This window comes from Corvus moneduloides, chromosome 9 (assembly GCF_009650955.1).
Source record: "Corvus moneduloides isolate bCorMon1 chromosome 9, bCorMon1.pri, whole genome shotgun sequence".
In the NCBI taxonomy this organism is placed as follows: domain Eukaryota; kingdom Metazoa; phylum Chordata; class Aves; order Passeriformes; family Corvidae; genus Corvus; species Corvus moneduloides.
This window is the reverse complement of record NC_045484.1, coordinates 21,994,417-22,008,195: the sequence shown is the minus strand read 5'-3', so window position 1 is coordinate 22,008,195 and position 13,779 is coordinate 21,994,417. Positions and strand designations below refer to the sequence as shown.

The 13,779-nt window shown below is 51.5% G+C and overlaps 1 protein-coding gene across 20 annotated transcripts in view; it reads right to left on the bottom strand.

Annotated features, from left to right (window-relative positions):
• Nucleotides 1-2,899: 2,899 nt before the first annotated feature.
• Nucleotides 2,900-13,779, bottom strand: part of PTPRF (protein tyrosine phosphatase receptor type F) — a 378,483-nt gene continuing 367,603 nt past the window's right edge. For all 20 annotated transcript variants that reach the window (XM_032117430.1, XM_032117429.1, XM_032117435.1 and 17 more), the window contains 9 exons: nt 13,288-13,407; nt 12,112-12,266; nt 10,518-10,803; nt 8,725-8,903; nt 6,108-6,234; nt 5,757-5,882; nt 4,989-5,143; nt 4,717-4,852; nt 2,900-4,580 (listed from right to left, as the gene is read on the bottom strand). In XM_032117430.1, the coding sequence (XP_031973321.1) occupies nt 4,512-4,580; nt 4,717-4,852; nt 4,989-5,143; nt 5,757-5,882; nt 6,108-6,234; nt 8,725-8,903; nt 10,518-10,803; nt 12,112-12,266; nt 13,288-13,407 (1,353 nt within the window). In that variant the 3' untranslated portion in view covers nt 2,900-4,511. The remainder of the gene's footprint in view (nt 4,581-4,716; nt 4,853-4,988; nt 5,144-5,756; nt 5,883-6,107; nt 6,235-8,724; nt 8,904-10,517; nt 10,804-12,111; nt 12,267-13,287; nt 13,408-13,779) is intronic.

Sequence of the window (13,779 nt, the reverse complement as noted above, 5' to 3'; positions counted from 1 at the left end):
TATGAGCAGAAATGTGTAGGCATGGAAGCTCGATAACCTGTAATTGTTACTGGGGACTGAGATTGCTTATTATAACTGGCAAAAGGGCAACAACGAGCTTTTAATTGGAAGGATCAGAATTATTCCTGCTCTCAGAAATGAACCAGGTCAAACAGGCAAAAAAGGAAAAAAGAGAAAAAAAAGTCACTCTTAACTAGGAAGTGTTACAATTGAAAATGGCAAGCTTGTCCTCTTGCTGAGGACAAGAAATTCAAGGACTGTGGGGGAAAGGAGTTGCCAAGCTACTGTGCAGAGTCTGCTCAGATTTTTTCAGTGTTACAGCTATTTTTTTTCCTTATTTAACAACTATTTTGCCTTTGAAAAACAAAATTTAAAGCAATGGAATAGAGGGATAGTGCTTGGTCAGGATGTTATTTGGAGTAGCTGATCTTTAAAGGTCTCTTCTAACCCACTCTATGATCCTATGAGTTAACATCACCAGGAGGCAAGCCAAGCTTGCTTGGGCAGTGCCTGCACAGCTCTTGCTACAAGTATCAGTGGAATGAATAAAAATATGAAAATAGAAAGAGCAGAAGAGCACCTCAGTGCCCAGGAATTCACCTTTGACTATCTGCCATTTAGCTGCTGTCCCACCTGCCAAACTGTGCCCTTTACAAAGCTACTTATCTGAGGCTACACTGGGGCTACCTGGTACAACTAAGGGATGGAAAATTTTCACCAGGGAAAAAAAAGAGACAGCAGTAACAGCCCAGCTCCATTGCTCAGTGAAAATGTGGTTGTTCTATCTGAGACTCCAAACAGAAGAGGCTGAAATGTCTTATAGAACCATCTCCGGACCATTCCCTTAGAAGTACAGCATGGCACTGATACCAGAGGGAGGGAAAAGTCTCAAGCTGATACCAAAGAAAATGGGGCAAAATAAAAAGCGCCAGCTGTAGAAAATCCTTTCTAGCCAGGCAAAGCTGAGCAGTGCAGCCCAGGTATGTCAGTACTAAGCCCTGGGAGGAAGCAGGGTGGCTCTGCCTGGAGCGTGGCACAAGCCGTGGAGCTGGCTCAGAGGGCAGATCAGGCTGGGATTGCTGTTTATTCACTGTGCACCATAGATTTTTTTGTTCCTTTTTTATTTTGTGAGATACACAGAAATAAAGGGAAATGTTGAAAGAATAAGCAGTTTTAAAATGATATGAGTCCATTCCCTTTGGAGCAGTGTTGGCTTTATGCAAGTAGGCCAGGGGAGTGGAGAAAAGGGGCTGGAGAAAAGCTGTCACAGCAGCTGCTTTTGCTGTTCTCTGACCTCTGGGGGCCTGTCCCCTTGCCAAGGTGGCATGTCCTCACACTTTGTGCACTGAGCCTTTCCTGGCCTGTCAGATCAGCATGAGGCTTTGGCCACATGGCTACCAGCAATAGCCTTGTCATAGAGGGCTGGGCTCAGTCATGTTATTCTTTGTGCATTCCATGCTGAGGTTCTTCACCCTTTCTGTGCCTCTTCCTGCTTCTACTCAGTCCACAGACAAGCCCACAGGTGGGGAAGGAAGCACCAAGTGTTCCTGGACAAGGAGAAAGAAGGTACGTGCATGCGTGCATAGCTGAGTGTTCTGGCAACTTTTGCTGAGAAAGAATCTCTGCATTCAAGGCTGTACGTGGATTAAAGCTTTGTGCTGTGCATGTGGCAGTGCCTGGTGAGTGCTCAGTAAGTGGCAGCAGCATTGTCACCACCTGTAGTTTGGCAGCACAGCCCAAGCTCTGTTGCTGCAGCACAGGCAGGTGGCTCGCTGCCCACCTCCCAGCTGGCTGGCTGCTGATGGTGAGCGTGGTGCCCTTCCTCCTCAGACACACCCGTGTGTGAGCAGGTGCTCACTTGGCTGTGCCACTCTGCCATCCTGGGCCCTGACAGCGATGACAGCATATGCCCACACACACCTGCACACGTGTGCTGCCTCACAAGGGCAGGAGCTTGCTTTGCCCTTGCATCTGCATCCTCAGTGAGGCTGCCCAATAGCCCCTCAGGCCACTGTGTAGTGAAGCAGTGTGGTAGGAATGAGCCAGTTAAGGGGAAAACATTTCTGCATCTGGCACCTACCCAGGAACCGGTCTGGCCTGGCAGGGAATGCTATGTGTGACTGAACTCCAGCAGTCACTGAGGAATCACTAAGGTGCTCATAGCCATGCTAGGGAAAAGCTCATCAGTCTGCCATGCACTCTCACCCATCGTGTACATGCTGGCCACGGCACATTTGGCTCCCTTAAGAAGGGTGGAAATGCCATAGGCCCTTGACCCACATGGTTCTGCCCTTTGCACTGGCTTTTCCCTCGCACATCTGTGCTGTGTGCATGTGCTGCTTTCTCTAGGAGCCGACACTTTGGGCTTTGCAGTTCACACGTGGGCAGGGCTGGGGCTGGGCTGTCCACACACAGCGGCAGGGCTGCCACCCTGGGCTGGGGTTTCACACCTGAACAAACTTGGGTGCTGCTCTGCAGTCAGGGGCCAGGTGATGGCTTTACTGCTGAGCACTAACTTTGAATACACGACTGTGCTCAGTGCTACAGAACGACGTTACTGCAGTGTCCCAGGAGGTTGGAAACTACCAATATCGCCACCAGAGCTATCACCACTGACCCCTCTCTTTCCTGCAAGTCCCGCCAGGCCTGCACCATGTCAGTGTACTCCTATACAGCTGCAGGTGGGCAGGAGGTGAGCACACACATGCACAAAGGGAATTGTCACGGAAGGTTTCCAAACTCCCTGCAGGCACATGGTCCCTGTAGAAAGTGCAGGGCATTCGTGGCTGGGATATACCCGTGGGAAAGGACTTACCTGCCACAGGCTGAGGAGTGTGCCCATTGCCAAAGGACTCTATGGCCTCTGCTTATTGCTGAAGAAACAGACAGGAAAGCCAGCTTGTATGAAACCCAATTATTCAAATTTATTAACATCAAGAATTATGCAATGATGCTGTAGATTTTTTTTATTAACAAATAGAAAACAGACTGTATACAACAGTGACCCCTACAGCACTATGCATCCACAAGGTAAAAATGAATGTGTCCTCCAACATTACCAACCCTGGATTGCTGATTTCAACGTAGCTTGGATTCTTAACATTCGGAATACATGTGATAATACAATTAGATACCCTTCCACCACCTTTATTCATAACTCAATGCACTCAAAAGAGGGCTGCTCACTCCCCATCTTTAGTGCAAGTGTGATATAATAAGGAGTATTAATATATAGTACCATTAAATTAAGTCCAGTAGTCTTGCCACATTGGTTCATTAGAACATCCTGAAGTAGCGGAAAGTACAATATTCTAGTGACTCTTAACATTTGCAGGATAGCAGAAATTATAGATACACCCAACCTCCGAAGCCATGTGTACTCCCCTCCCCTTCCCTGCAGTACCCTGCTTCCAAAGAGAGCTGGTCCAGCTCTGCTCTGGGTTGGCCGGGCTTGTGCTCCTTGCCTTTGTCAATGCTCTGATGCACTCCACTGGTGAGAGGTGACAGGATGGAGCTTGCACGCACAGAACCGTGGGATTAACACAAAGGGCTGTGTCTTGCTCTTCCCATCCCCTCCCTGGAGAACTGTGGGGTCCCCTCGCTACTCCTGCCCACTTCCCAGCAAGACACACATAAAGAGGTTCCAATGCCTGGAGCCCGGGATTTCGGGTCTCTCACAAACAAGGCGACGACAACTCACGTCATATCAGGATCTGCCAATACACACAGTCACTGGATTGGTTGAACACGCATTGTAATAGGACTGAACAGTTTCCAGCTGACAAAGGGATGCTTCTCCAGCGACCCCACATGCCCTCCCAAACCCAAACCTACTAAGGAAATAGTGGGGGGGGGGGAGAAGACTAAAAAAATAATTGGTAGCTTAGGTCCAGTTCCATGAAATTTCATATTCTACAGAGGATTAAAAAGCAGCCTATGGGGAATGGAGACGGGCAGGAACCACAAGCCAGCTGCTGCGAATTACCAAGGAAGCTGCACTAAAATGGGCAGAACCAGCAGTGACTGGGCTGAAATAAACACAGGGCAGTAAAAAATGTAAAAGCAAAAGGAAATTAAAAAAACAAAACCCAACTCCCAAAGGTTTGGCGGGTCCAGTTCTGCTTGGGCAAAACATTAAGACTTGCAAAAAATAAAAAATAAAGAGAGAGGAGATTATAAAAACCACTAGTAACTATTTTACATGTTTAAAAAAAAGATCCCATTCCACCCACCTAAAGCCTCGCTGTGAAATGCAGTCGGCATGAGAGAGGGTGAGAGATGCACATGAGCAGAAATTCAGCCAGAGACTGGAAATGCTTTTGGAGTCGGATTCCCTCATTTGGCGCTGGGGCTAAGTTCCTAAATGCCGTGGTCAAAACTGGTTGGCGTGGAGGTCTGCTGCCTGGGCAGGACCTCCACCTGTACAGAAGGACTGAGGAATGGGCGGCTCTGGCACAGAGGGACCCGTCTCCACTCCTAGACATCCCCACCGCGACTGGAGGAAAGCACTGTTACGTTGCATAGTGGTCAAAGCTGCCAAGGTACTCCAGTGCGGCTCTGTAGCACAGCTGGTACTGGTCCTGCAAGGCAGCAACGAGGGAAATGTGAGATGTGGGGACACAAGGACAATGGGCTGTAGGGTCCAACATCCAGAGCCATCAGGTCCCCTCCCTTCTCCCAAAGATCTCCACTGTCACGCACAGGAGGGGAGCTCACCTCTGTCTGCACCATGGCCGGCCGCTGCGTCCGCAAGGTCTTCACCATCTGGAACATGTCCACCACGCCCTCGTAGCGCATCCTCTCCAGCACGATGCTGAGTGTGATGAACACGCCTGTGCGCCCAACCCCAGCACTGCACGGGGAGCAAGAGGGGCCATTACGAGTCCTGCCAGCCCCAGGAAGGCTCTGCAGAGCTCCTAGGAGGGGTGCAAGCCACTCACGGAGTACAGGGACTTGCTCACTGGGGAGAGGCTGCAGTCCCCACTTACCTGCAGTGCACCGTGATGGGCCCATCCTGCCCAAACTGCTCCTTGGTCTTGTGCACCTGCCCAATGAAGTCAATGAAACCCTCTCCTGTCTTTGGCACTCCCTGCTCAGGCCAGTCTGTGAACTGGAACTGGCGGATGGTCCGTGACTGGCCGTCCTGCAGGGAGAGGGGTGTTAGATGTGAACTGTGGGTGAGGGGTGATCTCACTCCCCTCAGCACTGGTGCTCTGACCTGCTCTCAGACCCCCTGAACCAGGCCAGGTGAGAAGGTGCACAGGTCACGGATGAGCCCAGATCTTTTAGTGCATGTTTGGGACCTGTCTCTGTCCTCCCATGTTCACCCCAGTGGCTGAGCTGAGCAGGCTTTGGGCCCCTACAGGGTCCACTGGGTCAGTGTTTGGGGCCCAGCTCCACCCTAGGACCATGTTTACTGTCACACAAGGGTCCTGTGGCCGGTGAGATGCTGCACACACAGACTCCAGATGCAGGGGGACCTGTATTAAATGCTTGCCCGAGTAAGCAGCACAAGCAAGGCAGGGTCTGTTGCTGACAGGGATCCCTGAACTGCTCATGGGACTGGCACAGCTGGCAGGGCAGGAACCTATGGTGAGAGGAGCAGTAGGTGGTGGGCAGCAGCCTTTTCTGCCTGCAGTGCAAGGCAGCACTTGCTTTCTCGTTTCTCCAGGAGCTGTTGCATGCTCCCTTGGCTGGCCTGGGCAGGGCAGAGGCACGAGAGGCAGAGGAGCTGGGGAGCCAGCAGATGCACTCACCCTGGCATCCGTCACCTTGAACTCCCGGAGGATGTACTGTGGCATGTTGTACTCTGCCATGGGGTCCACCACAAAGTACTGGTACCGGGCAGAGCGCTCTGCAGGCCAGTACTGGTGGCACTTCTCCTGTGGATGAAGAGCAGGGTAAGACATTAGCACTGACAAGCTGCTGCTCCTCCCTCCCACTTCCTGGGAGTCAATGTGGTTGTGGGGCCACAGGGTCAGCCACCAGACGTGCCAGTGGGGGGCTCGCCCAGAGCGGCTGGTGCCACACACAGGCTGGTGAGCCAAGAGCTCATGCCCACAGACAACAGCCCCACAGCCCCCTTCTCCCCACAGCAGGACTCATACCCGGCCCATCTCGCGCAGCTTTGTCAACATCACCACAATGGTGGAGTTGTGCTCCCAGAGCATCCGCCAGAAATCCTCAGTGGTCTCGGCCAGTGGTCCCTGCGTGGCGATGTAGGCCTTCTGCTGCCTGTGACAAACACAATGGTGCTCAGAGCAGCTCCTCAGCTATGGGCAGCAGCTGCTCCTGGGGGCTGGCGGGATGGGTGAATGGGAGGCAGGGCCCCATGGTACCAGGCAAGGCTGACAATCCAGCTGTAGGAGGCAGGTCTCTAGGATGAGCCATGGGCTCTGGGGGACAGATGAGCCTGGCCAGCACTTATCTTCTAAGTGCTCCCCACAGACACAGTGAGCACTGCAACGCACAGGATCCAGAAAGGCTCTTAGTCCTTGCTGGGGTGATGGCGTCCCCAGCCCAGCCTTTTGCTGCTGCTTGTCTCCAGTGCTGCTGTTGCACTGAGAGCCCTCTTGGCACCCAGGCCCCCACTAGCAGACTGCCAGCACCCACCTGGGCTGGAAGGAGAGACTGTGCTTGGGGATGATCCCAGCAGCACCCCTGTGTTTCTGCACTTTTACTCTCTTCAGTACCCACCATCCCTCCCACTGCAAGGGAAAACACAGAGCAGATGAACCAGGTCACCTGGATTACACACTCCAGACAATAATGAGGGCAGTGTGGAAACCATGAATACAGTTTTGTCTGCTTTTCTAAAGCTTCAGAATTTGTTCTTGGTTCCACTGCAAACCAGAGCAGTGGAACCAAGAACACCTCTCAGCACCTCTCCTATTTTCCATGTGACCTGCCCCAGACTGGCCCCCACCCTGAAGAAAGCCCCCTTGATGCTTTGGACTCAGCTCTGCCATGCCGGTATCTTGGCTCTCCAAGCTCCCAGCCTGGCACAGCAGAGCCCGGGCTGGCTTCGCCACTGCGGGGCGCTGGAGCCCGCGGGACCAGGGCCTGAATCCTCTGTCCTGCCTTCCTTCCTCTGTTCTGCTTTCATCCCTCTGCTGGTGTTATTTTTAACGGTGCTAAAATTAATGAACGTGCTGCAGGGCAGCTGTAACATGCGGGATGCAGACAGGGGCTGCTTCAAGATGCATTTATAAGGCATCATAAAAAACAGGGAATGGGGATGCAGAATGAAGTGAAAGAGCTAATAAAGATGCAGCATCAATGATATCTGCAGGACCTTGGGTCAACTGATTTCTTTAGATACCTAGAAGATTGCTGCTTTAGATACCTAGAAGATTGCTGGTTCAAAGGAAGGGATGGGAAGAGGTAACAGAACTTAGGGATGGGGTAAGTAGCACCACCTGCTGTACTGGCAGCCCTCATCCTCCCTCCATAGCATCACCAAGAGGCAAAGCCAGCATTGCTCTCCATCAGGTCTGGAGCCAGGACAGTGGCTGCAGTCCATCTGCCAGACCCAGGCTGCAGCCAGGCAGCCACCTTAATGATTGGTGGTGGATGGCTCAGAGCCACACAGGCAGGAGGGAGTGGAGGCTGCTCTGTGACAGCTTTTCTCCAGTCCCTTCATCCTTCCCCTTAACTCTGTCCCACCCTGAGGGAGTCTGGCTTGCTCCGTTTTTCCTGTGTTGGGATGCTCCCAGGGTTGCTCCCCTTTTGCTCCTTGTCCACTCTTGCCTCCATGTAGCCCTTCTCCCTGGGAACCCTTGCTGGGCTCAGCTGCTGGAGCAGGGACAAAGCACAGAGCTGTTGGCCTGGCTGCACCCACGTCTGTTCTCTTTGGCAGTGCCTTTTGCTTCTGGGAGGTTACCAATCCAAAAGAGGCAGGTGGGCAAAGCCAAGCTGAAGGAGGAATGTGCCACATCTGTCATTGTATCCCCCACTCCACCTGATGATGGTGCACATGAGGGATGACCCTACTGTGATTGTGCACAGAGAGATAACAGGACAGGCCTTTTATGTGCATCATTGTGATTTGGTTTGGATTATTGTCTAGGGGTTGGTTTGGAAGGGGATGTGGTCATTGAGATGTTTTTCTCTCCTGGTATTTAGCATCTGAGAATGAGATGCCAGCAGACAGATATAGAAAACTTAAGTATTACTGCCCCACTAGATCTTAATTTGTGCTTTCTAAACTGTATTCTGGAGAGAAGAACCTGGTGATGGGCTCCCCAGTGTCCAGCAACAGCCCAGCCTGAGGATCCAGACTCCTCCCAAAATCAAGACATGGAACAAGACTTGAGCTGCTGCCTGATCAGCCACTCAGTGGAAGCACACTTCTCAGTCTAGTTACTACAGTGGGGAGGCAGGTTTGAGTTAGATACTGTAGATACAAAACATAAGCCAAGGGATGCCTACCAGAATATCCCATAAAACCTCCCCAGGAGCCAACACAGCCTGCCACTCCAGCCATGTGGGCATCTGTCTACAGCAACACAAGCCAGCCTGGCAGTGCTCACTCACAGGAAACTTCACAGATTGTAACTACACACACTGAAGTGTCTGAGAAGATGGAAATAGATAAAATGCAACAAAGTGGTCTCCGGCCCACCTCAGGCAGTCAGGACCAGTCCTCGGGAAAGAGAAGGGAGCTCTGACTGGGTTCCCAAGCAGGCAGGACAAGCTGGCACAGTCACCCAAGGTGATCCTTACCTGTAGCCATCTATGAAGCTGGCATTGATGTAGTCAGAGCCCTCGACACCCCGGATGGGCTGCAGGCAGACTCTCGTCAGCTCATACGGCATAATGTTCACAAGGCGGTTCTTGAATTTGTTGCACGGGAGGTTGGCACTGATGAAACGTGAGGTATGTGCTTTAGAGTTGGCCAGCAGCTGAAAGAGGAGGAGACATGTCAGATCCCTGCTGGGGATGCAGCAGTCTGGGGGCAGAATCGGGATGCTGGCAGCAGTTATGTAGTGGAGTGGAGACCCACAGCAGCTCTCTGACACACACAGAGCCAGGACACGAAGCTTTATACCTCACTGAGCCAGGGATGTGTGCTTGGTGGCGGCAGTGAAGCAAAGCTTTTCCTCTTCCAATGTCTTGCTATTTACTTCTCACCTCAGAAGAACCCAAGAAAATGTGAGGATTGTGACAGTTTTAGGTAAAGAAGATCTATTTTGGGTTACTGTGAGACATTTTATGGCTCTCTTTGAGTCCCGTAAACTGGAGTCATGGTAAATGTGTTACTTAGATCTGCTGGCAGATTCAAACACAAGTGCCTCTTCCCCCTCTCCCCCCCCCCTTTTTTTTTTTTTTTTTGGTTTTCCTTCCCCAAAAGACTACCTCCAGCATCTCCAGAACCACCCTTCTCTCTATGAGTGGGAGCTGGACCTCAGCAGAGGTTCCCTGCAGAGGGACAGGGTTGCTCTCTGGGGAGCAATGCAGCCATGTGAGGACCTCCCATATCCTGCTCCCCTGGACACTGCCAGGGCACAGAGAGGGGCAATTTCATTACTGTTCTCAAGAGACCCTTGGAAAAACGAAAGGAAAACAAAATTTTGTCTTTCTTACAACAGAAATGCTTGAGTTGAGCACAATTCTGTGGCTCTCTTGAGGAGTTTCTCAGGGCAGATTCACCATGAGACACTCATGCAGCATGTTTTACTGTGCCAACCCCAGGACACCAGCAGCTCTGATAACCACAGGACAGAGCTTCTCAACTATTCCCAGTTTAGATGGAAAGTCAATATTTTGCCTCTCCTGCTCTTTTGTCACTTGGAGGGAATCCCCAGGGTGAAGCTGTACTGCTGCAGTTCATTTCACAGCCTGCATGGTCTGCTGCCTCCCTGCCTGAGCTATATTCCCCTGCAAGAGTTCACTGGACTAATGCACCTCATCTGAGAATATGGGCACGTAACAGAGCTCACTTCCAGCTCCAAGGCTGTAATAAATATCTGCAATTGGCATACACAGATTCAGGCAGAAAAATGTGGGCTTGGCTTCTTAAAAATGGTGTGCCTTTAAACACTGCCTTCACCAATTCTAGACACTGAAGCTTGGTGCTGAGGTGGTTAAAAGATTACAGAGCTCAGCATTGAAGAAATGAGACTAGAAATGTCTCACATATTTAAATTGGAGCTGTTTCCAGACAAGTTGTTCACAGTAACATCAATTATCACTAACATGATCTGCATCTGATTTCAGATGCAGCTCCTGCCGCACAGTGAACCTAGAGCAGAACGTGCTGCTGAGAGCTGCACATCCATCTGCCTTTTATATCCTCTCCAGAAGCTGCCAATCCAGGGGGGACTGTGGCCGACAAAAGCTTTACAATTCAAATGTATTTTAAATTGCTGCCTACCTGCTTTAGGAACACACAAAAGAATAACTGTCTGTAATGATCCATAGCTCCCCTCTCCCAACCCCTGGACGAGTGGCCCGTGGGGTTCTGTGGGCAGAGACAGGGCACTGGAGAATTGGGGTGCTGGGGCTCTGCCACCAACCTTGAATTCCAGCTCCATTGCAGTAACGCTCTCCCCCGGTGGCACCTGGGTCAGCTTCTGGATGTGGGCGAAGAGGTTGCGTGCGGGCACCTCAGTATTGCCACACGTGGCAGCCTCCAGCAAGGCCTCGTGGATGAAGATGTACTGGTCCTCTGTCTGCACCATGTAGTTGCGCTGAGAGCGCATACACGTCACGTGGCCATAGATGTCCACAGTCTTCTCGTGCTTCATCCGCTCCAGCATGGCATCGATGACAATGAAGCAGCCAGTTCGGCCCACGCCGGCACTGCGGGAGCAAAGCACACGGCCTGAGATGACACGGTCTCCTACAGGTGTCACACGAGCTCTGACATTGCTTAAGAGATCACCCGGAGCTAGGGCACACGAAAGGGGAGTAAAGGCTGCTCCCTGTGAGCGGAGCTCCAAACAAGAAGTGACAGGAGGAGTAAGGGAGAGAATCACCAAAGAATGGGAGAGGCTGCTCAGCCTTTCTGCTGTCCCCCTTTCACTGCTGGATTGGAAAGGACACTGTCACCCTGCTGATCTCTGTGGTGGCTGCAACCCCTCCACAAGGGAAGGAGAAATGTGTTTAACAGGCAGGAGAGTGACAGCGCACGTGTGTGTGAAGTCAGAAGACATGAAGAGCAGGCTGGGCCCTAACACCAGTGAAACCCATAATTTCAAGCCTGCTTGTCCCCTCACCTCGGTCACTGTTTCCTCACCCATAAAACAAGCACAGCCAGCCCGAGAGGGGAAGCAGAAAGCTGAGGTCATGCACGACTGTGCTGAGCCCTTTACTCAAGCACCAAATGCCTCTCCGCAACTGTTGGAAGGGCAGTAGCAAACCTCGAACTACTCATTCTGAGAGCACCCTGGAAACAACAGATATGCTGTTGTGACATGTAAATGCAGGCAGAGATAGGGAGCTAGGCATTTCCTCATTTATGGTGCAAGTCATATCCTTAACAGGGCTTTAATACAGCTTGTTTGTGTGTTAATTATATTCCACTACCATCTGAAACAGAGCATGAAAGAAGAGCATTAAACACTGCTGGTAAGGCGTATGCTGGAACAGCAATGATGGAGTGGTTTGTTGGAGTAACAGTCCCCTCTTGGCTGGTACAAATAGATCTTGGCTGGGTAAGATGCTGAGCCTTCGTAGACTAATATTTTGTCTTAAGAGCTGCCTTTCTATCCTGTGAAAGACTGCTGCTCTTCCACCATTCAGAACCATTCAGAAATACTGCATGTGGATGTTTGTAGAGGTCACCACATGGATTTCTGTCAGTGATGTGTCTGAAGGTACCACCCACTTATGCTGGGCACAGATAATTTAATTCTTAAATGGCACTTGCCGTTTTGCAGGAAAATGTGTTTTCTGAGGCTCTCCAGGCAGCAGTGCTGTTTAATCTGATGCAGCAGTAGCAATAGAAATGTCACACCACTGCATTACCCCTGCTGGGCCTGTTCTGCTGCCAGCCCAAGCGTTCAGTGCAGCTTATGCTACCATGAAACCTTTCCCACAAGAAGGGGAGACTCCACTTTCAGACAGGTTAAAGCTCCTGCAGCCAAAAGGTAAACACAACAGTTCTACCTGCAATGCACAACCATGGGCCCAGCATCTGTTGGGTTACAGGCCTTGACCCGTCGCAGGAAAGCGAGGATTGGGGTGGGGTATTCTGGGACCCCGTGATCGGGCCAAGCCATGAACTGGAACTGTCGCAGCTCTGTCTTCTCACTGGAGCCATTCTGTTGAAGACAAAGAGGAGTTGTTTTGCATGAGAACAGTCTCATCCCAGTGCAGGAACCTGCTGATGGGACAACAACAGCAACAGGCATGCAAAGCTCTGTGTGATGATGCATGTACTGGGCTTTCCCTAGCAAAAATTTGGAGGAAAAACGTAGGTTTATTGCAAAGCTTCTGTACATACAGATGATCGGTAGAAAGGCAGTTGACAGAGACAGCAGAGCAGCTCTGCAGAAGTAGGTGAAAGACTCTTTTCTGCACAGCACTCATTGCATGTTCAGGGAAAATGGGGACTGGGCATGGAAGGGCTACAGCAGCCAGTTCCCCTCCCTGCTCCTCTGCATCATGGGTGTCCCTAGGCTGGGTGATCAGCCTGTGTCTGCAGACTGCCCCACTCCTCTCTGGGCTTGGCGGAGTGATCTATGCAGCAAGTGGTAGGAGTGGCTGAGTGATTGCTGGGGCCTTTCTGGGGTGTGCATCCCCTATGAGCACTGGGCCCAGACTCAGTCACGCACAGAGGCAGCTCGCCGCAAAGCCTGTCTGCACTGCCATGACACGCTGCTGCTGGCACTGCCCCCAGGGACTTCCAAACACTAATGAGGAATGCAGCAGGCAGGAGAGATGGGTTTGTGCTCACATCAGAAATAGCCCCTCCATTTGCATTATTAGTGACAGGAGTGATAAAAATTCACTGTTTCCCATGTTGTCTCTCTAATGGGACGACAGCTGCTACCTGTACACTCGCCAGGGGCAAGAAGAGCCCTGCTCTGGGGCCCATCACAGAATGCACACAGAAGAGCATCAGATATCCTGGCCAAAGTCCAGTAGTGGCCAGATGCACAACCTGCAGCTGATCTCCTACTGCAGCCCATCTGTAAGACATGGCTGATGTGCGGACTGACCACATCCTTGGCCAAGCCAGGTACAGCCAGCGGCCACTGCCTGTGGGCCATGGAGCACTCTGCAGCACTGGGAAACCTCTCTGCACTACCTGGAGCAGCAACAGCCCAGCCAGACCCATACCTTGTACAGCGCAAAGGTGCGGACGGTGTAGGTCGCCAGCTCGACTGTATCCAGCAGGGTCACCTGGATCATCCCATAGGTTTCCGTACCCCGGCTCGGCCAGTACTGGTCACACTTTACCTGCAGGGAGGTGAAGAGAACGGGTCAGAGATTGGCTGCTGACTGGGGCATCTGGGTGAGGAACAGGGCTCTGCCCTTCAAAGGGTAAAGACAGGAATGAGTCACTGTGCAGGGGGGCCTCTAAAATCTAGATTTCTTTCCCCCAGAGTGTCCCTATCCCCAGCAAAAAGGCAGCACCCCCTGGACTCCTATCCATAAGACTCAGAATCACAAGAATATTCTGAGCTGGAGGGACCCACAAGGATCATCAAGTCCAACTCTTAAGTGAATGGCTCATATGGGTATTGAAGCCACAATCTTGGTGTTACTAGCACCATGCTCTGACCAACTGAACTGACCTCAGTGGCTACTCACTGAAAGAGGAATTTTCTT